This window comes from Eucyclogobius newberryi, unplaced genomic scaffold (genome assembly GCF_026437365.1).
Source record: "Eucyclogobius newberryi isolate DKJ021-1_F unplaced genomic scaffold, fEucNew1.0.hap1 SCAF_7, whole genome shotgun sequence".
NCBI lineage: Eukaryota > Metazoa > Chordata > Actinopteri > Gobiiformes > Gobiidae > Eucyclogobius > Eucyclogobius newberryi.
Genome location: NW_027316389.1, coordinates 21,701,160 through 21,724,339, shown reverse-complemented (window position 1 = coordinate 21,724,339; position 23,180 = coordinate 21,701,160). Strand labels below are relative to the sequence as shown.

Below are 23,180 nucleotides of genomic sequence, written 5' to 3'. Positions count from 1 at the left end.
GAGCGCTAACCGCCTTTGCCACCGTTCACCCCAGTGCACATGTCGGGCTTTTTCCACAGTAAGACATTCAATTTATTTAGTTACAGGTGTTTTATTGGAAAGAAAAACAAGCATTCTTACTGAGAGCGAGGTCATGTTACAGCTTTAATGATGCAGAATTATGTTTCAAATTGCTGGGCTGGCCCATTTAGAGAACTAATTGTAAATTATTTAGTTGGTCAGTATTATTGAAATTATTTATTCCTTGACGACTTGATTGAAAATATTTCAAAAGTCGTCATCTGGACAATGTTTTTGAACATCCATTCAACATGGTGACACGTGCTTGCCCTTATGACTTTGGAGATTCGAGGAAAGGAGATAGTCTGTAATATAGCTAAACACTGCGGGAATCAATCAAAAAAACACTCTGGGTACATATATGAAGCACAAATAGCAATGTAAGAAGGTTAAAAGCTCTGAAAAGTCGATTTTGCATGTTATGGGACCTTTAAAAATGGCATCATGTTGTCTTCAAAGTACGGTAGTGGTTTGTGGCTTTTATGAGGGTGGACGACCGGTCGTAACCCCAATTCTGTGTTGACACAATCTTTAGTGAAATAGTTGTTCCCCAATGTAAGGCTCTTGCATCTTTCTTCACTGCAATTGATTAAATCCTTGGTGTTCTCAATCCATCGCAATGAAGAAGGATGATATAAAACCCCAATCAGATACTTGGCAGCTGTGAGGATGAGGCATTCAGGACAATAATGTTGTCAGAGATAGATAGCAATAAGATAAGAATAAACCAAACAAATACTAGTGAAACAAGGGCAGTGCACATTTCAGTTATAACTCCCTTAGGGAAGGACGGATCTAGCTCACCTTCAGATTGAAAATTACTTCTGGACAGAAGTAAAAAAATCTCGATTCCAAAACCATTTTCCAATGTAGAACCTGCCATGGACCACTCTTGGACAAAATAAGTGACCATAAGAGTTATGCTATAAATCACGACTATAACAAAAGGAACAGATCTTTGGCTTTTGTTACATGTGAATGTTACAACAGTTCAAGTTGTGTTCATTGCCCATCTTCTTGATTGTGTCTGTAACTGACAAAAAACAAATATAGTAAGCACCCTCAGTCATTTGCTATGATCGTGAAAAATGTAATTTTGAAGCAGGACCAAAGGGCATCCACTGCTCTGGTTTGATCACATCAGATTATCTTCCATCTTTGGCCTTTTATGAGCAGCACACTAGAGTAGAATTAAAAATTCATCCACTGTGACCTAGATATTCACCACCCTCAAAGCACACGCCAGAGACACAAAGACACACTGTTTACATTTACATAGAAGTCAATGCATATCTATAGAAAGTGTACGTGGATTTTCATCTGACGTTCTTTTCGGACAACGTCATTTTCTTTTCAATAACCAGTATTTGTTTTCTCCCAATGAACTAAGAAACCTGGTACACTTTTCACTATAGCTTACACAATGTATAAGAATAAGAATAAGAATAAGTGACGCATCAAGACGTGGACGTGACCTGCTTTTGACCGCTACACTCACCCACTGTCCACTGCAATACCGATGAAACTAGACAAGCTAGTGATTATCAATCAATGCTGCTATGGTGCGGGTTGGTTGTTGGGTTCTTTGCTAAATCATAATCAATTAGCCAATAAAAAAATGCATTCGGACATATCCTGTGTCATGTCCGAATGTGAGTATGAATGGATCGGTTAGTCTGTATGTCATTGTACTATTTTGAGTTGTATTGTCTTTGATTGTATTACATGTAATACTTTCTATTGTTATAGTGAGTTGTGATGAGTGGGTGGGAGGGGGATTGGAAATGTAAACGCAATTGTTTAATCCATCTCCTTTTCAAACCATGCATAATGTGCAGTTTTGTAACACATAGATTGAATTGAACTTTTTACTTATATTGTTATTGTCCACATAGATTATGACATTTTGCTCCACCAAGACTTTAATACAAACAACAACTTTTCAATGAACAGCTAACCTCTTTTTGATGCTACGTAAGGGGCCTTATGCTAGAACATGTCTTTAATCTGTTTTTATATCACACCTAAACGACCATTTTATCTCCTCACATCCATGTTTATTTGCTGCTGTTAACTCAAAGCGCTGTCAGGGGGATAACCACACTGCCGTACATGGATGAACCTCCCACTGTGCGTCAGTATGTCTGAGTAATATATGAAGGAATAAACACAAGTGATGAGTACAAGCTGCTCATGAGGCAACATAGAGTTAAGAGTATGCAGTCTACCTGAGGACACAGACACACAGAGGAGCACACCAACTCAATTAGAAACACCACATTGGCCAGCAGCCTCTGTTAATCTAATCATTGCCACTCCATTAGCCACGCTGCCTCCCTGATCAAATCACTGCAATTACATCTGTTCCCCACAGACCGGACCGGCACAGGAGAGACTCTTCCCAATACTGTGCCAGATCGGCAAGATGAACCATAGGGTCTGACCGGGGTTTAGGCTGTTCTGGAGGGATGAAGGGTTGAGAAATACAAAACGCTTTAACCTACAGCTTTTAAACACGATACTAAATTTGACCATGTTTTTGTTTTTAGATATATATAGATGCAAATCCCATGTTAAATATATAGTTCTGCAATTATAAAGCCATATCGGCAAAGTGTGAACCTATAGTGCCCTAATATGAACAGTATAAGTAAGTTATAATTTAGTACGTGTACGGTAGACTGTGGCAACACTGTTAGTAGTTAAGTAAGCGCACAGCCGTGACAAAGTACTCCAAGATGTACCTGTACTCTAAGGTTAGATTGTGCTTTCTTCCTGTGTTTGGATGGGTTAACTACTGTATGTGTGCTATACTTTCTAACAAACCTAAAACAGCCTTCTTGTTCTGGACCTGGTTTAGTCCGGGCAGACTAGGAAAAAGCCCATGGACACACGCTCCATTCCCCCGACACCTCCACCTACCGTACGGGGAACGTGCAATTGCTATTGAAAATACATTGAAAATAATAACAGGCAAAACCAATCAAAACATTTTTAATAGTTTTTCTACTGTCTATGGACTCAAACAGATATTACCCATGCATGTCTGTGTTCATGCTTCCACTTCTCAAAATTAAAGTATACACACTAACAGAGTCATCTCGTATTCCCCGGTGAAGACTTCATACAGTCAGTTTCCCATTCATTCACACTGTTCTCTCTGTGTTAGGCTGATATGATAAATGTTTGCCTGCAGCATCTGTTCATGTTGTGAATGAACGTCCGGTGTCAGCGGAAACACACATTATGGCATATTGTTGCTCGTATACAGCTTGTAAATCATGTGACAGCGCCTGCCTTTACAGGGAATATGACTTTGATTGGACAAGTATGCGACTCACTGTAAAAATGCACATAGTTCAGAGTATTATTATTGACTTGGGTGTTTTACTGGAATGCCAATAAAATTCAAAGCACCAAAACAATGAGAATGATGTTGTGATTTCTATGTAGAAAGTTTGCTTTAAAAAGTACCATGACAAAAAGATGGCGTGGATTTTTATCCATCCCCACTTGTTATATTATTATACTATACTATTGTTATATAAGAGCAACATTAACATATTTGAAAAACAAGGGGATTATAATTAATCAGACTGATGGGTTAATGGCATTGGGCAATCCATTATCGGTCTCCAGCTATGAAGATTTTGATAATTAAAACAGCTTGTACTTTTACTAAGTGTGATGTTTTGATTCATTGTATTCTAATCAATTCCTAAAGTCTTGTCTGACAGTTACCAAATGAAATGTTCCAAATTCCTGAATGAAGCAAAAATTAAGTCGACTGTGAAACATTTAAATGATTACTGACATCAGATCTAAATACTCACGTTTTTTTTATGCCTTTATAACAAATAATATCATTACCTTTATTTAACCAGGTCAGAACCCACTGATAAATCCATTCAACAGTTTAGAATGTCTAGGATTAGTTTGATTCTCCAAGGGGGACATTTTTTTTCTAGTCTCAAAATTGCATTTTGAGCTTCACAAAGGAAGTAATTTAAGTGTGTAATAGGCCTATATTTGCAAATCAAATGAAAAACTATTTTGAGCCCAGCCTTTCTGTAAGTATTTGTCCAGTAAAACTTAACAATCCGGATTTTGCCATTGTCCAAAATGCTCAGTGTCTGTTAAAAATAGTTTTCATTGATGTTCTGAAATTAAACCCTAATTCTCCATTGAAATCACATTCTCTTTCACTTAACTTTTGCCTCCATTCTGGAATTTAGAACTTTTTTGTTTACAAACTAGGGTCTATAGCAGAAAGAAAAGACCTTCTCATTTCATGCTAAGAAGTAACATTTATAACAGACACCCTCTTATTTGGAGGTAAATGCTGAAAATACATTATTACGGTGGAAGGTGGACACTTTTTCCCAATGATATAATGTTCTCTACAAAATAAATATATAATGGAGAAATGTAAGCATTTCTACATTGTATTGTGATTTTATGCATTTGTATTGCGATTTAAATGTGATCTAATGACTTTGACGCTGTGCACAAACTGTACTATACAAACAAATCTTGTTTGCTTTCAAATGTGTTTCCTTATACAGATGTATGACTAGGCTTGTATCCGGAGTCTTGTTTAATTTAAATGGAATTGAAAAACAAATTTCATCTTTGGCTGATGCTGAACAATTCTAAAAATGTAACCAACCAACCAACCCACCAAAGTTGATTAAAAAACCCTTCTTTATAGAGGTAACAATTTAATTTAATCCTCAAATGCGCTTTTGAAGTCCAGACCTGAGCAGAACCCTTTGAAATAGGCTGTGTATTGAAAACTTATGCAACACTCCCTCTTTTCTCTTTTCAGTCTTCTCCCACATCTGTACGCCCCCCCAGGAGCCCCATGCCGAGGCTTCACACTGCCAACACTATCAAATATGCAGCGTGGATCTGCATGGACACGGAGCAAGCGCACTCTCTGCTGCTTGTGGGATGTGTGCTTCCAGCTCTGTCCCGCTGCATGTGAAAATAGGAGTAACACTGAGCAAATGTAAGGAGCGGCGCGGGGCGGGGGGTGTCGGGGCAAGGGGGAGAACTGGGGTGCGGTTGCCATGGGAACAGGGAAATACCAGTTCCCCACATCCAGGCTTTCCATCTCCTTCACCCGCCCCGCCCCGCCGCTCCGCACCGCACTGCCCTACTTCTGCTGCCTGACATTTCCAGACTTCATGTTCTCATTTTCAATACACACTTTTGTACTCTTCAATTTTTTATGTCAGGGTTTAGTTGAAACCGTTAATAGTACAAAAAAGGTGTTTCTTTGGGCCCCAGTGCACACGAACCTGTCTTTTTTTCCCCCATGCGATCAGTAATTGATGAATCAGTGATGATGAATTAGTCTTGCATTGGAAGGAAAATGTAGTGCACCTTAATTGCTTTATTCTACGACTCAATTTAAAGATGCGCATGGAAAGACGGAACTGAATTCCGATCTGATGCTAATCTTCGCTTTACAAAACAGCTGCATTTCCTGTCCATTTCCTCCTGGCGTGTGTCTCCTGTTAGCCTTTCGGTTTGTTGTTCTGGACAAGAGGGATCCCTCATTTATTCAAAATCCGGCAGAGACAGGTGTTGTATTGGAGAGTAAATCATTTACATAGCTCTCCCTGGACTGCAGTAATAGATGGCCAACTACACGTGACTTTGTGTCCAGTCTGTTACTGTAACAGCTGCACAGAATACATAAAAGGAAAGTTTACTCACAGCGTGGTGGTTTTATGCAACCATTCAAAACACTGACAGCCCAATAAATAAAACACTTGCTTTTACTGTCAAGTGTTTGAAAGCATAATTCAATATCACTCAGTTTTAACAACATTTTCTTTAGAACAAAATATGACAAAGAAGAAGAAGATATACAAAATCCGAATATCAATTGTATTTATTATTACAAAAATGCTGCAAATAAGCTTTTCTTCCAAATAATGGTATAGAGTTATATTTCTGAACATTTGTCTGATACTTACATCAACCGTCTCTTGCTTGGAAACACGTACAATTCACAAACACATGATTATAAATTAGGAATAACACCCGAGTCACAGAACTATTCAAAGTGAATAGGTGGGATTTAAAAAGACAAATTATAGGATACTCCAATTACCACATGAAACACAGTGGCTATGCTGTGGTGCTCATGACATTGAAGCCACATCTTAGAGACTGGGCTGTGGAGCAACTACAAATATTAGGCTGAACGGCTGCTGCATGCAACACTTTTATAATGCAGTTAGGCACCAGGGGACCGCGGGCAAGCTCATTCATATTTCGCCTGATGAAATAACCACAGCGCTGTTATTTATAGGTACATCTACAATGCACCAGAACGAAGGAAATGCCACTTTGTAAAACACTCATTGTTAATTTAAATTGTTTTGTATGTTGCAATGCATTTAGAGGGGAGTAAAGTGCATGACAGCAGCAAAGCCTGGATAATGCATCACCAGATACAATATAACAAGGTCGGATTCTGATTTACTGCTTGTCACCGTCACTAAATCGTTTTATCTGTCTTCTGACATACAACATTAATATTGCACATTCCCTATGGCTTTTTAGCATCAAAGGATCTTATATTGGGCATCTATTCAAGTTCACTATTGTTTTTGCAGTTTTTATACAGTAAACAGACTGTCCTGGAATCATGAAATATGTATGGAATGAACAAAACAAAAAAAAGAACTGGAAACGAGTCTGATTGTGACGCGTCTTTCTGCCAAATAATGACTTTTATCATTGTTTTGGATGTGACTTGAGTGATGGGTGGATGTGGAGCGTGTGATATGAGCTCAGAGGAATTTACTTCAGCTTTGTTTGAACAGGCAGCAGTGAAGTGATGGAAATTTAATGAAGGAAACCATGGCAACAGCTCACGGTAAACACAAAGTATTGCCTTATAAATAAAGTAAACGGATCCAAAGAAATACTCCAGGAATTTAAATTTTGAAATTATTTGACACGTGATAACTCAGAAGATAATATATAAACTAATAAAAATGTGAATTACTCTGATCCATACCACATGTTTATACTGAGAGAGTCTGTGGACCTCAAGATTAAAAAGACCCAAGCTGCTTTATTATGGAATATTCATACATCATAAATCATAACTGAATTCTCAATGATTTGCTCATGGAGAAGGTAGTGCATCAGCGCACCTAAAATGAAGAGAACAAACAGATTAAATGAAATAACATATCTAGAATGTTCCAAATGCACAACATACAAAGGTGCAAAGCACAAGCAACAAGAATTGCGCATTGAACACATTTTAATCATCTCAATTACACAATATGTGTAATCAATCAGAGCAATAACCATAATTGCGTCTAAACTATTACATTACTTTCTTGGTAATATTATATTAATTGCACACATCCCTATTTCCGTTCATTATTTATCATTATTTGGTGAATACTGTCCTCTCTGAATGGGAGACAGCTGCTCTTAAATTCATAGAAACATTTACTAGGTGTATATGTGTATATATAGATCTGGACTACAATATAAAAGTCTAATTATGTGTTTATTGCCCCTTGTGCATGTAGCTTAGCAATACTTTTTTACAGGCTGTCCATCCTGTTGCTTGTGCTCTCTTCGTTATATTGACAGCCTGATTCAATGAGCCTTATATTTGAGTGAAATAGTGGTCTGCTGCTGACTCCAACAGTCGATTAGGGGCTTGTGGCTGGGCTGCAACAGAAAACAGCTGACAGTGACTGTGTTCAGGGCCAAATGGAGCTTTGATCTTCACAATTCACCCTCATTTATTTTTCTTATTAAACAGTGCATGAACATGTTGTATAAAAAGTTGTTTTTACTTGATCAAAATGTGATTTTGATTCAATACTAGTGGTAGTAGTAGAGTAAAAACAGCCAAACCACCTTGAACATACCCAATCTCATTTAATCTTGGAAGCTAAGCAGAATAGGGCCTGGTTAGCACTGTGATGGGAGAAACGGTGAATACTAGGTAATCGAGCAACTGTGGCTCTTGTGTCCTTGGGCAAGACACTTCCCACCTCGCCTATGTATGAATGTGTTTACCAGGCAAAACATGAATTGTTATTTACAATGTTCTGGTGAGTCACTGTGCTTACGTGACAGGAAAACCAGATCAATTGTGTGATCATATTTAAATTGACGGTCCAAAATGCATGTGAACTCGGGCATGTCAATTCAGGTTTGATTCTCAAAAAACTCCATACGCATGTGGTCCCGACATGTTCTAGTCCGTATTCAGATGTCATGTAAACGTAGCATCACTGAGGACAACGTGCCTTTGTAGAACACACGCATAAACTTTAGAACAGTCCAACAAATGCCCAAACAAAGTAGTTGTGTGTCATCTTGACAGAAATGGCGGGTTCTGTTTTATCCACTTGAAAACACTTGTTGTGTCTGCATGTTGCTCATGTAAACATTTATTAAAAAATACTTGTGTTTGGTCTGTACAGTAATATCTCAAAACAAACAAATGAACCAGAATCGGCTTCTCAGCTCACGTGTACCAACAAGCTCTTAAAGTTCATTGATTTCCCTGTATACAGCACCAAACACTGCGTGGCTCCAGTTGTAAGTTTAGCTTTTAATAAACGTTTACCTGGGCATCATATAACATTATATAAAGTCTACATTTTTATGCTGCGTATGCCAAACTCTATCTTGCGTGAAAACTCGGGCAGAACTGGTCTGACTGGTTTGGTGGGGCCGATGGCACAGATGGCAGTATCTCTTCCATCAGTCTACCCCAGGTCAACTGTGGCTACAATAGTACTTTATACCAGTGGATCTGAACCTTTTTCAGTCGCAACCCCAATAATAGCAATTGTTGTTAGGTGATAACGTATCCTTATTTCTAATGTTTGATTTTATTTTCAGGCCTTGTTTAAGCTCATTGCACAACATTTCAATTTTCCTCATATCATCTGCGACCCCCTGAAATCATTACCCCAGGTTGAGAACCACTGCCTTATAACACCACTTTGATACTGCTGAATACTGACTAAATACTGCACAAAATTGTAAAGCAAAAGTCCCCAAACATTGGAGAAATGGATTATGGGTAGTTGCAGGTATTGAATTTACAGAGCTTCACCAAGACATAAAGAGCCACCAGAGAAATTCTGAAACTGACAGTTCACATTATGAGTGCTCTGAATAGAGCGGATCTCTTAAAGCACATGGACCATTCTTATCTGTATAAACCACACTTATGAGGCTATACCTAGCGCAAAGGTCCCGCAGGAATAAGCATTGAATAGAACGAATTATACATGCCACAAAGAGGTAAATGCATTAGATACTGATTTATTTGGCCTCTTAAAGGTGCTAAGTTAAATATTTAATTTATATCATATTATATACAATTTATAGATAGTCATAAAGCATTCAGGTACATTGAGGCATGAGTTTAAATTCATGTGTTGAAAATAACACTGTCAAGTCTTGTATTATTAACTCTTCAGGCCTGTGGGTGTAATTTAATGAAGGTGAGATCAAGCGCTTTAGTCTCTGGACAGCAGGAGGTACACTGCCTCTTTGAAGCCTTTCACTGTCAATAATGCACATTGTCATTACCATTGCAGATACATTTTCTCCCCTTATTATACAAATAAATATATAACTTGACCTTATTGTCAATCTTAAAGGTGCACTATGTAACATTTCTGGTAAGGGTCCACCACCTGCTTATCTCAAAGAGACGTCATTGCTTTGCCTGAAATGAGCCAAAGTATGGCATTAGACATATCTATATTGCATTTATACAATTACAAGTGTATTTATTGAAAAACATGTATTATATATCATCTTACACTGATACAGATTCAACTGACTTGCTAACATATAAAGCTAATAATTCATTCTAGATATTTTTTTAGTTTTAGTCTTTACCCGAAAAGACAATGTACAAATACATTGAGCATGTAAAAAAAAGCTAAATAGCTCCTTTCCATCTGAAGTCTCTGATTGATGGGAATATAATACAGTGCAAACAACACACATTCAACAATGTGATCATTTCAAAGAGTCCACATTTTGCCCCAAATACACTCACACACAGCCACATCTCATTCAACAAGTATTAGTGTGAATTGACGTGTGTGTTAACGCATGTCAAATGACGTTTGGTGAGCCTTGGCCTTTACAACACTTTTGTAAAGCCTAATTTATCTACAATAATTGATGTGATCACAAGGCAAGAAATCACAGTGAAAGTGGAGACCGATGTTGCTAAAACAATTCATATTTGCATACATTCAATAGAATTTTCACCTTTAGATGCAGATGCCCAGGTCCTAGCTGTACAACAGTTGTGTTGTTATGTGTGCTACTCGACAGTTCCCATTTACAGAGATCATTGTTATTTAATTCTAATTGGGTGTCTTGTGTCTGGTCAGTAGTGCACGGTAAAGCCTTTGCCTCCAGTTTGGACTTTGAATCAGCCGCTTCACTGGAGCGCAGCCCTGCCCTACACCGACATACACACTGAGCTGTAATGACATTCTCAATGCTCCAGAGAACCACAATTAAGATTAGAGTAAAAGCTTAAATAAGAACACTTTAGTATTAAATGGTTTGAACAATAGTAATAGTATAATAGCAATACTATTTGTTAAAATATGTGCAGTCCAAGTCAAAGTGATTTCACAAATATATGATGTATTCTCACAAAAATATGATGCTAAATATTGAAAGGCTTTTCAGCAGGAAATTACGATCTCGAGTGCAGGTGACTTTTTACTTTTCAGGTGTAAAATGTCAGCATATGAGCAGTCAATTCTGTTCTATACTTTCATGCCGTGGGCCACAGGTGTCCGAGGAAAGACGAATTATTATTTAAGAGACAGAATTATTTAAGGTTTAATATAGAATTATTTCAGTCATAGGTGATAGAGAGTTGCCTAATGCAAAATATGTATGGCTCTGGGCACTGGATTAACACAGTCATAATAGAAACTCCAACATACATTATTAAGGACAATGAATAAATGTAATTTATGCTGTGCCATGACCTGACATAATCCATTCATTACCTTATTGTGCATTTTTATTAGTCTCTTAAAACCATGGCTATATGTGCATAATGCCTAAATGGATGTAATGAATACAAACATGAGGTAAAAATACAATGTATTGACTTCACACAAAGAAGGAATGTATATGCATACATTGTGCACATTACAATAATTTGAGTTAGTACCTTCGCTCTGTTTGTACTTCATTCAAAATGTGACCTGAGTTAGTTATTTATCTGACTGCCTCGTGCATTAAACATGGGGCTATAGGACGACCAAGCTCCTGTATGTTGCTACTTTAACTTTAGGTATAGTGAACAATAAAACAAGAATAAAGCAATAAACTGTGATCTTCAAACTCGATTCCTCAACTAAGGAATAGCTCAATATTCCCTATGTTACCATGTTTTTTAGATAACAGAATGCAACTTAAAACACAAATAAATAATATTTATAATACTATGTGGTCTTAAGAGGACAAATAAGGCAAAATCAACCTTTTGGAGCTAGGGATGTCACGATATAACATTTTAGACTCACGATTATTGAGAAGGGAAATATTGCAATTTTACGATTGAACACAATTATGAGCAAAAACAAACTTTGATATTGTATTTTTCAAGTATACGGTAGCGCTCGTGCTACCTTCAAATCTGGATGACCAACAGGCTTCTGTAGTAGAATTCCCCTCCCTCCACAACATGAAAACGTGTTTTGATTTATAGATATTTGGTTGCAGTTGTTTTATGTTATATAAAAATATGCATTAATAATATTATATATATATATATTTGAGGGTAGCACAAGGGTTAAACTTGCAAATATTCCTGTGAGAGGAAACTGTTAATTTTAACAATTATACTGCCTCTTAATTAGGAGCTCCATGGTAATGCTCAGGGGCGGGGCTTGAGATTTTGACAAAGTCCCTTTCCTTTGGCTCACGTCAACAATAGATAGCTTTGTGAAGAATAAAAACAGCATTTATAGATAGGATTATGCTCTGGCACTACCCGTCTCCTCTTTTCTCGCTCTCTCTCTCTCACAGTCTCTCTCACAGTCTCTCTCTCTCTCACAGTCTCTCTCTCTCTCACAGTCTCTCTCTCTCTCACAGTCTCTCTCACAGTCTCTCTCTCTCTCACAGTCTCTCTCTCTCTCTCTCACAGTCTCTCTCTCTCTCTCTCACAGTCTCTCTCTCTCTCACAGTCTCTCTCACAGTCGCTCTCTCTCTCACAGTCTCTCTCTCTCTCACAGTCTCTCTCACAGTCTCTCTCTCTCTCTCTCTCACAGCCTCTCACACAGTCTCTCTCTCTCTCACAGTCTCTCTCACAGTCTCTCTCTCTCTCTCTCACAGTCTCTCTCTCTCTCACAGTCTCTCTCTCTCTCACAGTCTCTCTCTCTCTCACAGTCTCTCTCTCTCTCACAGTCTCTCTCACAGTCTCTCTCTCTCTCACAGTCTCTCTCTCTCTCACAGTCTCTCTCACAGTCTCTCTCTCTCTCTCACAGTCTCTCTCACAGTCTCTCTCTCTCTCACAGTCTCTCTCACAGTCTCTCTCTCTCTCACAGTCTCTCTCTCTCTCACAGTCTCTCTCTCTCTCACAGTCTCTCTCACAGTCTCTCTCTCTCTCTCACAGTCTCTCTCACAGTCTCTCTCTCTCTCACAGTCTCTCTCTCTCTCTCTCTCTCACAGTCTCTCTCTCTCTCACAGTCTCTCTCTCTCTCACAGTCTCTCTCACAGTCTCTCTCTCTCTCACAGTCTCTCTCTCTCTCACAGTCTCTCTCACAGTCTCTCTCTCTCTCTCACAGTCTCTCTCACAGTCTCTCTCTCTCTCACAGTCTCTCTCACAGTCTCTCTCTCTCTCACAGTCTCTCTCTCTCTCACAGTCTCTCTCTCTCTCTCTCTCTCAGTCTCTCTCTCTCTCACAGTCTCTCTCACAGTCTCTCTCTCTCTCACAGTCTCTCTCTCTCTCACAGTCTCTCTCACAGTCTCTCTCTCTCTCTCACAGTCTCTCTCACAGTCTCTCTCTCTCTCACAGTCTCTCTCACAGTCTCTCTCTCTCTCACAGTCTCTCTCTCTCTCACAGTCTCTCTCACAGTCTCTCTCTCTCTCACAGTCTCTCTCACAGTCTCTCTCTCTCTCACAGTCTCTCTCTCTCTCACAGTCTCTCTCTCTCTCACAGTCTCTCTCACAGTCTCTCTCTCTCTCTCACAGTCTCTCTCACAGTCTCTCTCTCTCTCTCACAGTCTCTCTCACAGTCTCTCTCTCTCTCACAGTCTCTCTCACAGTCTCTCTCTCTCTCTCACAGTCTCTCTCACAGTCTCTCTCTCTCTCACAGTCTCTCTCACAGTCTCTCTCTCTCTCACAGTCTCTCTCTCTCTCACAGTCTCTCTCTCTCTCACAGTCTCTCTCACAGTCTCTCTCTCTCTCTCACAGTCTCTCTCACAGTCTCTCTCTCTCTCACAGTCTCTCTCTCTCTCTCTCTCTCACAGTCTCTCTCTCTCTCACAGTCTCTCTCTCTCTCACAGTCTCTCTCACAGTCTCTCTCTCTCTCACAGTCTCTCTCTCTCTCACAGTCTCTCTCACAGTCTCTCTCTCTCTCTCACAGTCTCTCTCACAGTCTCTCTCTCTCTCACAGTCTCTCTCACAGTCTCTCTCTCTCTCACAGTCTCTCTCTCTCTCACAGTCTCTCTCTCTCTCTCTCTCTCAGTCTCTCTCTCTCTCACAGTCTCTCTCACAGTCTCTCTCTCTCTCACAGTCTCTCTCTCTCTCACAGTCTCTCTCACAGTCTCTCTCTCTCTCTCACAGTCTCTCTCACAGTCTCTCTCTCTCTCACAGTCTCTCTCACAGTCTCTCTCTCTCTCACAGTCTCTCTCTCTCTCACAGTCTCTCTCACAGTCTCTCTCTCTCTCACAGTCTCTCTCACAGTCTCTCTCTCTCTCACAGTCTCTCTCTCTCTCACAGTCTCTCTCTCTCTCACAGTCTCTCTCACAGTCTCTCTCTCTCTCTCACAGTCTCTCTCACAGTCTCTCTCTCTCTCTCACAGTCTCTCTCACAGTCTCTCTCTCTCTCACAGTCTCTCTCACAGTCTCTCTCTCTCTCTCACAGTCTCTCTCACAGTCTCTCTCTCTCTCTCACAGTCTCTCTCACAGTCTCTCTCTCTCTCACAGTCTCTCTCACAGTCTCTGCTGCAGTGACAAAACACACACACACACACACACACACGACTCGCGTTGCACCTGGAGACATTTCTGTACCGTAGGTTCCAAAAAACAAATATTCGCAGTTATTGAAAAAACAGTTAATCATAACATTCCTATTCTGTTTTCAAAATTAAGACTCCAAGTGAGCCAATTTTCAAAAATACAAATATGTAAATAACAATCGGTTGCTTGTTACAGTGAAATGTAACAAGAAACTGTCATGATTTGCTTATGAAACATATGATGTCTCTTCTAAACTAGTTCGAACAAATCTCAAAATAAATCTAAAACTGTTCAAAAAAGGTCACATTTTTTCTATTTATGTATTTTTTTAGTATAAATATTTGAAATGCGTATCTAATATCAATAGTAGTTTTACAACCGATTAGTATCTGATTTTTTATACTCAGAATCAGAATCAGAATCAGAATGGGTTTATTTCCATTGTCAATGAACAGAATTCACAAACATAGGAACTTGTCTTGGTGATATACTGTTGACAATCTTATCTCGGGCATTTGTCAGCTCAAACACATGAATCTTAAAAATGTAAATGTGCTTGTTATATTCAGATGAGTCTTGTGTTCCTCGCAAAGTTGTGATGTTGTTTTTCTTCCAAACATCAATCTAAAAAATATACTATCCCTAGAGACTATAAAACAATAACCTTCCTAAAGTCCATTATACAAACGATCTTAATCAATTATGCAGTAGACGCCTTAAAGAACGGGAACATTTGAATGTATTACAGCTGAGAAGTAAGTGTTTTTAGTTGTTTAGGTTGTACACCAGACAAGAATTTGGAAAGTTGGGCCATATTTCACCATGTTCTAACTCAACTTAGATATGAAACAAGACATTTTGAGAAGAAAAACTTTTGCTTCTAAACTTCCAGTGAACCTTAACCCTTACAGAGAGTTATCCTTTTTTTTAGCTCTGCCTCATAGCATGCTCTGCTCAGGAGGATAGTATTATCTTCTCGCTCTGACCATTATATACAGTCAATAAAATCATCTGCTCTAATACAGATGGATCCTTGTTGTTGCACAGAAAAGTCATGAATCCCTTTTGGATTAGAAATATTCAAAGCTGCTTGTGGCCTTTAGCCTCCTTCCATTCCCATTCCCATTCTCCATTATCTCTCAGTTATTAACTTCACCCATCTACTCCATCTGTTCTTATTGTCTGTTTTCTTATGTGCTTCTCTTGGATTAGAAGACATCTTACAGAATGTGATTGACTTGCCCACCTCAGCTGACTGAAATCATTGTGTGCTGCTCATTGCCCGAGAGCATTCCCCAGAAGCAAAATAGCCACGGTAATTCAACCCCCAACTGCACTTTCAAGGCAGCTCTCCATCTCCCACTGTATCCATGATCTTATTACGTCCCTCCTGTGTGAGTCGCTGAGGCGTCTTTTTGCTGTGTAAAGAGATGATTGGTTTGCAATGGGCGGAGAGGTGTAATCATAGACGAATGTGTGGAGAGTTGGGAGGTCAAGGTATGGATGGAGATGGCGCTAAGAGGGAATTATGTAAAGGTGAATAGGGGCGTGACCTTCTCGTGTCTGGAGGAATGGGGGGATATGCTACAAAGAACAGATACAAGGTGAAAGGAAATGTAATTATTTGCTTTGTACGGTGTTTATCCTCGGACCAAATCATAAATATTTCTGCAGCAAAGTCCCACCATACTAAAAATTATTTCTATATGGTCTATGTATAGTTTGAAATGTGAAAATGTAATCAAATTAAAATCAAATGAAGTGAATTGAGTGAAAATCAAATTAGCAGACTGTTAAATAAATTACATTTTGTCATGGAACTGGAACCTGCCTCTGTTTTAACAAACCTGTGTTCTTTAGTTTTCTTTTCCGGGTTAAAACCGGTGGTGTTGGTTCATTTTTTATAATCGTATTACAACTCCGCTCATACCACATAAACTAAGGAAAAGACTCAAAACTTCATATACATTTTTATACCACAAAAACACTATTTTCGAGACATAATATTGTGTTCAGCCCAAAATAACACTACTTTGATTATTAAACCATGTGTTGTTATGGTGGTTCTGATAAAGCTCAAGATCACTCTAAAACTGTTAAGGAAAGATCATTTTGTCCTGTTCACGTGACCTTAGATTCAAGGTTAAATGTCCAGCTAGAAAGATTCCACAGAATAATAACAAAGGGCAAAGTAAAAACAGCAGGTACTTTCATCACTGATCTGTATTTTGTATGGAACAAAAGCTTCCTTCTCACAGCTCTGAAATATGCAATCACGTCTGAGGATAAATGTATTTACCTGGCTTTTACCTAAGGTCAATGATGCTGGGACTGACACTAGGCCTCATGGGGGAAAATCGCATGCATGCAGTGGTGGAAAAATAAATACTCAAGTAAAAGTAATAGCGCACATAAAAAGCTATTTAAGTAAAATGTACTTTAAGAGTAAAAGGTGAAAGTGTTTTCATATGAATTTCTAAAACCTAAGCAGCATGTCACTATGAATGTGCAACAAATAACTCCTTAAACCTTATGAAAAGTACTTTCTACTTTTCAGTCCAATGTTAAAAATATAGTGGAAAAGAAAACACAGACACAGCACTAAAATGTACTGAAGTAAAAGTAAAAAGTATCCAATGCAAGAATGTTCTAATGTCTAATCAAATCTAAAATATTCTTCTTTTGAATTCTTAAATACACATTGTCAACTTTAACCTTTTCATCCTTACTTTCCCATCAAACACTCTTCAGTCTTTTCATAGTGCTGTTCTATTTGGCAACAATGGGCTCTTCACATTTGTGCAGATGTCGACCAGGAGCAGTTCCAGCCTGATCTTGTGTCTGCAGGAAGTTAGTGCAGGAATCACCTGCTGCACTTTGCCCACAGCAGTTGTGCCACTTATGGTGCACATTAAGCGACAGCAGCAGCATCATCAGCAGCAGAGAGACCAGAGACTGACTGAATTATCAGTTGTCATGGATACTCTGAAGACCTATTACCACAATAATGCTCCAGATTGGTTTGAAACACAGAAAACCACTAAAAGAGCCACAAGCAGAGTTCACAAGGATCAGGCTGAGGTTTAGAACAAACAGGGACAGGAGGGGTTATGTATGTAAGTGCAAGTCTTCAACTAGTCCCAATAGGCTTTAGAACTTTTTTAAATTGATTAAAGCATGGAAAAAACTTGCTAACAAAAAGCCTTTGCCTTGGTTGGGGAATGGCACATGGACCCATTTATAGTTGGCTGAAATGTTACAGCCGACACCCTTATTTGGAAGGTGACACAATAGTTTATTTTTCATTTTTAATCAGCTCTTTGCAGAAGCATTTTCTTTTTTTTATTATTATTTCAAACCATATGCTCTATATACATTTTAGATAGATAGATATATTTATTTATTACATATCTTCAACATAACATGAACAATATTATCAACATTTGATAATCTGTCACCTCTAACGCTACAATAAGAAACACAATTCAAATCAAAAAGTAAATTATCTTTCTGTGTAATGTAGCAGTTGTTTGGCTGGCAGCTGTGTTTGGTTTGATAAGTATTAGAGGAAAGGCATTAAAGCAATCTTGGAGCCAGAAGAGACCTGTGCAAAATACAAAGACGATTACACTGATTTGAAGCTAAAAGTTCTATAGTCTTGGATTTCCATAAAATTAAATACTTTCTGTTTTCTAGATCTCCAACTGGCTGTGCTCTCAATTACTAAACTATGCAGTTTTATAATGGGTGTTGTAATAAAAAAAACAGATTGATTCTAGACAAATTTGACAAACAATAGACAAAATGGAACTTTTATTTTGGATTCAATATGCTTTCTTTACTTTGGATGCCACCCTTTTATTTTCTAATTGTATTTATTACTTATCCTGTGTTTTTCTCTGGTCCTTCCTATTACTGTTTTTGTTGTTTTATGTTCTAAAAAAACCTAAAACGAAAGAAAAAGCTAAATCAGATTGACACACAACTATCTGGAACATTGGTTTGTATTAAAGCATTCATCTCCTATAGACTGCATCTGTCCTTATTTATCACTTAGTTGTTTCTCTGCCACACTCAAACATCTGGGTATTGTTCTAACGGAAAGCCATAGAAGTGCGTAGCAGGCATTTCTCACTGGGACACAGCTGATGACTTTATCATTTAAAGTGTTGGCAAGAGAGACGCTCGGGTTTCTCTGCTGGTGAGGGGTTTGAGACTATTCATATTTGTGGGGAATCCAAAGTCTGATTTATTCAGGTCGACAAAGAACAAACAGCGAATCGTTTTCAAAAAGCAAAATCAGAAACATTGAAAGTAGAGAGGTGGATTATTGTAATAATGGAATTTTAAATCCATACAATTTAAATATACATCTAATACATGTCATACAATCTTTTGCACTTAAGTTCACTAAGTGCTCAGTACATCTAAAATGCAGACCAGACTGTGCCTCCTAAAAAACAATGTTTTTTATTTATTTCTTACTTACTTACTAAATATTAAACTTGGCATGAATTCAAAAGTACTGTATTCTGATCCTTCAGGGTGATAAATGTATTTACCACTGTTGTTCATTATTTATTTTGCCGGACTGAGCAATGCAAGCGCTTTACTCAAAAAAAATAAAAAAATATTATCTGGTGTTGCATTTCGTCTGGTTGTGTGATGTTGTTATGTGATGCCATGTCTCATTTCACTGCAGAACAAATCTACCCACAGGAACAAATAAAGTAACCTTGAACCTCGCAACAAAAATGACAGATTTCCATGGTAACAACAACCTGAGCTCTCTGTTTTTAACCATTGTTGTTTTTAGATTCTTGAAAGTAATGATGTCCATCAGCCAGATGGAGGGGCAAGAGAAAGATTTCCATATTGATGACAATGAAATTGCCATGAAATCCAGAAAAGGTTCATTCACAAGTGTTGAACCTGATCATATCAATTAGGAACTAGACTAAAAATCTGCATTTAAACTACAGTAACTTGTCTGTATTCAATATTATTGGTCTATGGCATGGTATGATGTCATCTTAAACCCAACAATTCTTTTCAATGGTCAAAAGTCCCCAAAATGGCAACAACAAATAGGAAAAAGTCTGTGACTGAAACTCACAAAGGGGAGGGACTTCTTGACAGATCTGCCCTGTGATTTGGCATGGTGGATCTACCTGCTCGTCTCCATGGAAAGTTACATAGTGCATCTTTAAATATATTAAAGAGTGGCTCCACTGGGGGTTTACTCACTGCGCTTGCTGTGGCATCTGTGTCTGTTAGCCTCTGGTGCAGATCGAACCAGACCGCCTGCAAAAAGCACAGCAACAACAACAGCAGCTCGGTGTCAGTCGGCAGGACAAACGGGAGCATTACACCACAATACAAGTCTATGTACGGACAACGAGAAAGGGTTAGTGCAGACACAGGCAAGGATGGAGCAGCAGCGGGGGACTAGAGGAGCAGGACACATGCAGAGCTAAATACTGAACAAAGCTATGAGAAAACTGGTGCACGGTGCTACTGACTATATTGTGAAGAAAGAATTTATAAGAAACGGTTATATTTATACTCTCTATAGTAGCTTTAAAAATCACAGATAGAATACTCTGGTTAGGATGTGAAATGTCATTTAGAGTTCAAAACCACATGAAACAGTGGCGATAACAAGAGTTCAATGGGAGGAAACAATGCTATTTGGGGTATTATTTGGTATACTGTCAATACTGCAGGATCAAAATATTTACTTCAGTATATTGTATGCATTTATTGTTAGTGACCTGACATGTTACAGCCTCTGGTAGAACAATATGTTCTAACAATTCATATTTCACTCACTGGGATATTAGCTTGTCAACACACGTGACCTTTAAGCGTGTTTGAAGTGGAGTGTGTTGAATGCCAGACAGAAGAGCTGCAAGATTAATCACAATCAAATTGCAATTTTAATGAACGCAATACTCACAAAGGCTATGATTCTTTCTCCGCAAACAACCAAATAGTCTTATTCTTCACAGCAAATTTGGCCCAATTTATTGTTACTCACACCCAAATGCTTTAACGCTGTATATATTTTTAATAACACTGCTATTACAACTTTAACTAAACTATGCTAGAACTATCACTGTTTATTGCTGATTTTAATTGGTAAACAAATCTAATTTTAATTATTTAAATTGAATTACTACATCAAATAAAATAAGTTTCCATCAAGTCCCCAGAGTGTGCTTCTGGAGGTGCACAGCAGTGAACAGCGATGGTCTAAAGTGCCCCCTTAACTGTGTATCTAATCTGTGTTGCAACACTGGAATTTCCCCACGGGCTGGGCCCTTTCTGTGGGCCTGCGATGCACTAGAGCAGAAAGAGGAAGCTGATTGAGAGTTAGTTGTTGAAGTCTGACTCTGTGTTGTGTTGCGCAACTCTCACAGCGATCAGATGGCCATTTCAGATCTGCTGACCATTCTTTTTGGTGACACAAAAGGCATTGTAAGGTCAACAAATAGCCCTTGTTAAGGAAATGAGTCTATCTAACAAAGTTAACTTGCACAACCTTAAACCATGTAAAGGCCTGTGAAGTTGCTGATCTGTCATTTCTCCCTGTTCGCTCCAGTGGCCTGTGTTACCTGAGTTATGTAAAGGCATAAATAAATTAGGTGCTGTCGTCAAGCTGCTGTCTCCATGGTGACTGATGTGATCACTGTTTATGGCCACGGAGTATGAATACACTCTGATAACTTAGAATTTAACTCAACACAGCGGGAAGGAGAGACGGCTGGGGTCTGGCTCAGTGTGCAGGCGGAGCACAGTTACACAGTTACACAGTTACACAGTTACACTATATACAGGTACACACAAGTACACACGAGTGCAGAGTGGACTAACACTGCAGGGAACATTTGAGCCTAATGCTACACAGATGGTCAGTGCTGGACTCACGGCTCACACTTGGAGACAAACTACTGAACATTTACCAACATTTCAGAAGCCGCAGGGAACTCACATTCACTCATAGGTCAAGACTATTGAAATCACAGTTAGTTTTATTTATCATCGTTTATTCTTTAACCGGCTGCACATGGACTGTATCAAGCTTTGAACATTGAAGCGTTCATGTTCTCTGCTCTTTAATATGTTCCCAGGTGTTTTTCTAACCCACTGCTACACACTGCACCAACTGGAGGTGGTGTAATTCTAGTGTAGTACACTGAAGCAAAGTCTATAACTGCCAGTGAAACTAAAAGATTATTTAAAGATGCACACATGTAACTTTTCAGTTGGAGGGTTTGCCGCTTCCTTGTATCCATAGAGATATTCTTTTGCCTGGACTGTGTAACTTATTTATCTTCTGGGGTCTGGGGTCTCATTTAACAGTGCATAGCTACAAAATGGGGTCCAAAAGTAATAGACATGATTTTCTTTAAGACAACTTGACGTCCCATTTCAAACTGCGTACTGAGTTTTCAGAGTGGAGGCAGGTGAATGGGATCAGAGGAGAGAAGGAGCCAGTTTGAGGAAGTTTGTGTTTAGTGCCCAATATCATTTTAGATCCCTTTACTATTACTCATTTAATCACACCTATTGAGGGGTATTAGGAGGGTGGATTGTCAGTGCCGCCGCTCCCATTATGCACACTACGTGCAGTACATAGAGCATCAAGTGCTCTGACTGAATGACGCAATAGGCCATTCCTTTTGCAATTAAACTGGGAGACTAGTGTAGGCTTATTCTGTCTTTAGTTTGAGATGCCTTGCAGCTACACAAGCAACTGTTTAAACAGACTTACACAGATCAGGGGCAAAGCTAGGAACATATACGTATCTTACAAACCACAAGATGATGAAAACTGGTCTCATATACAAATAGAAACCGCAAAAAAGAGAGAATGAAACAAGATATGTGATGCGTCCTGGTGCGAGGAGCTGAAACCGCAGTGTGCACAAAGCCAAAGGGGTTCAACTTCTTTAAAATGTCTCAATCATGTTTTTAACAGAATTGTAAAAGAAAGTACCAATAGTTTGCAACCTGTAGTGTTTTCTAGAGGCTCGATCTGCTCTGCAGAAGAATAGGAGAAGGTGATGCTGGAGCAGGGGCGGAGCAGGAAAATGTTGGGCCTGTGGAGGCCCTCATAAGAGTAATAAGTTGCTAACAATACCAGAATACAGATATGATTTTGTGGACAGCTTTTTGGGGGCTCCAGACATTTTATTTACATGTCTATATATCAACAAAAATAAACTAAATAGTCACTTTATGGTTGTATCATTTGTCATTTTGAAAATTAAGTGAAAGGGAACGCACGATGAGCTGGCTAATTTTGTTTTATTTAAGCAGAAGCTGAACATGACGTTTATGTGAGCGTTTAAGTCAAAAGGCTGCTGTTATAGGCACGGACCTGTAGTGAAGCTCTGCCCCCCCACACGCACACATCACGGGCCCCCCACCCACATACACCTCGTTTTGTTCTGACGCGCTGTTGTGGATTTTCTATTGAAAGACTTAAAGAATAAAAAGGAGAAGTTGTCTTTAGTCGAATCCTGATGATTTCTTTTCTTTTCAAGTACGCACAAGTAAAACAAATCTGTCCTTCCCAGAGTCCCATCTGTTCCTAAGTGAAGTCAAAACAGAAAACATTTTATACCAAACCAGGAGGCGTGAATGTGAACGTCTACAGCAAAGAAACACCAGTAAATGGGGACAAGGCCTTGATAGATTAGCTTCATAACAGATTAGTTGTAACCACACTATGTTCATTTTAGCACATCCTGTGTTATGACAACGGCAGCAGACATTTAGTATCTGGACATTGAGATGGTGAAATACAAAGGTGGCTTGACATTTTTTCATAACATCGCTCAAACATGGTTTTGAGAGCATTAAGTCGCGTTA

The 23,180-nt window shown here is 38.8% G+C and overlaps 1 protein-coding gene across 2 annotated transcripts in view; it reads right to left on the bottom strand.

Annotated features, from left to right (window-relative positions):
• necab2 (N-terminal EF-hand calcium binding protein 2) overlaps positions 1 to 23,180 on the bottom strand; it is a 115,711-nt gene that overhangs the window by 14,192 nt on the left and 78,339 nt on the right. The window contains exon 9 of one of the 2 annotated variants that reach the window (XM_072435150.1): positions 19,548 to 19,604. The exons of the other annotated variant lie outside the window; for it this stretch is intronic. Within the exon in view, the coding sequence (XP_072291251.1) occupies positions 19,548 to 19,604 (57 nt within the window). The remainder of the gene's footprint in view (positions 1 to 19,547; positions 19,605 to 23,180) is intronic. 2 annotated transcript variants of the gene reach the window in all.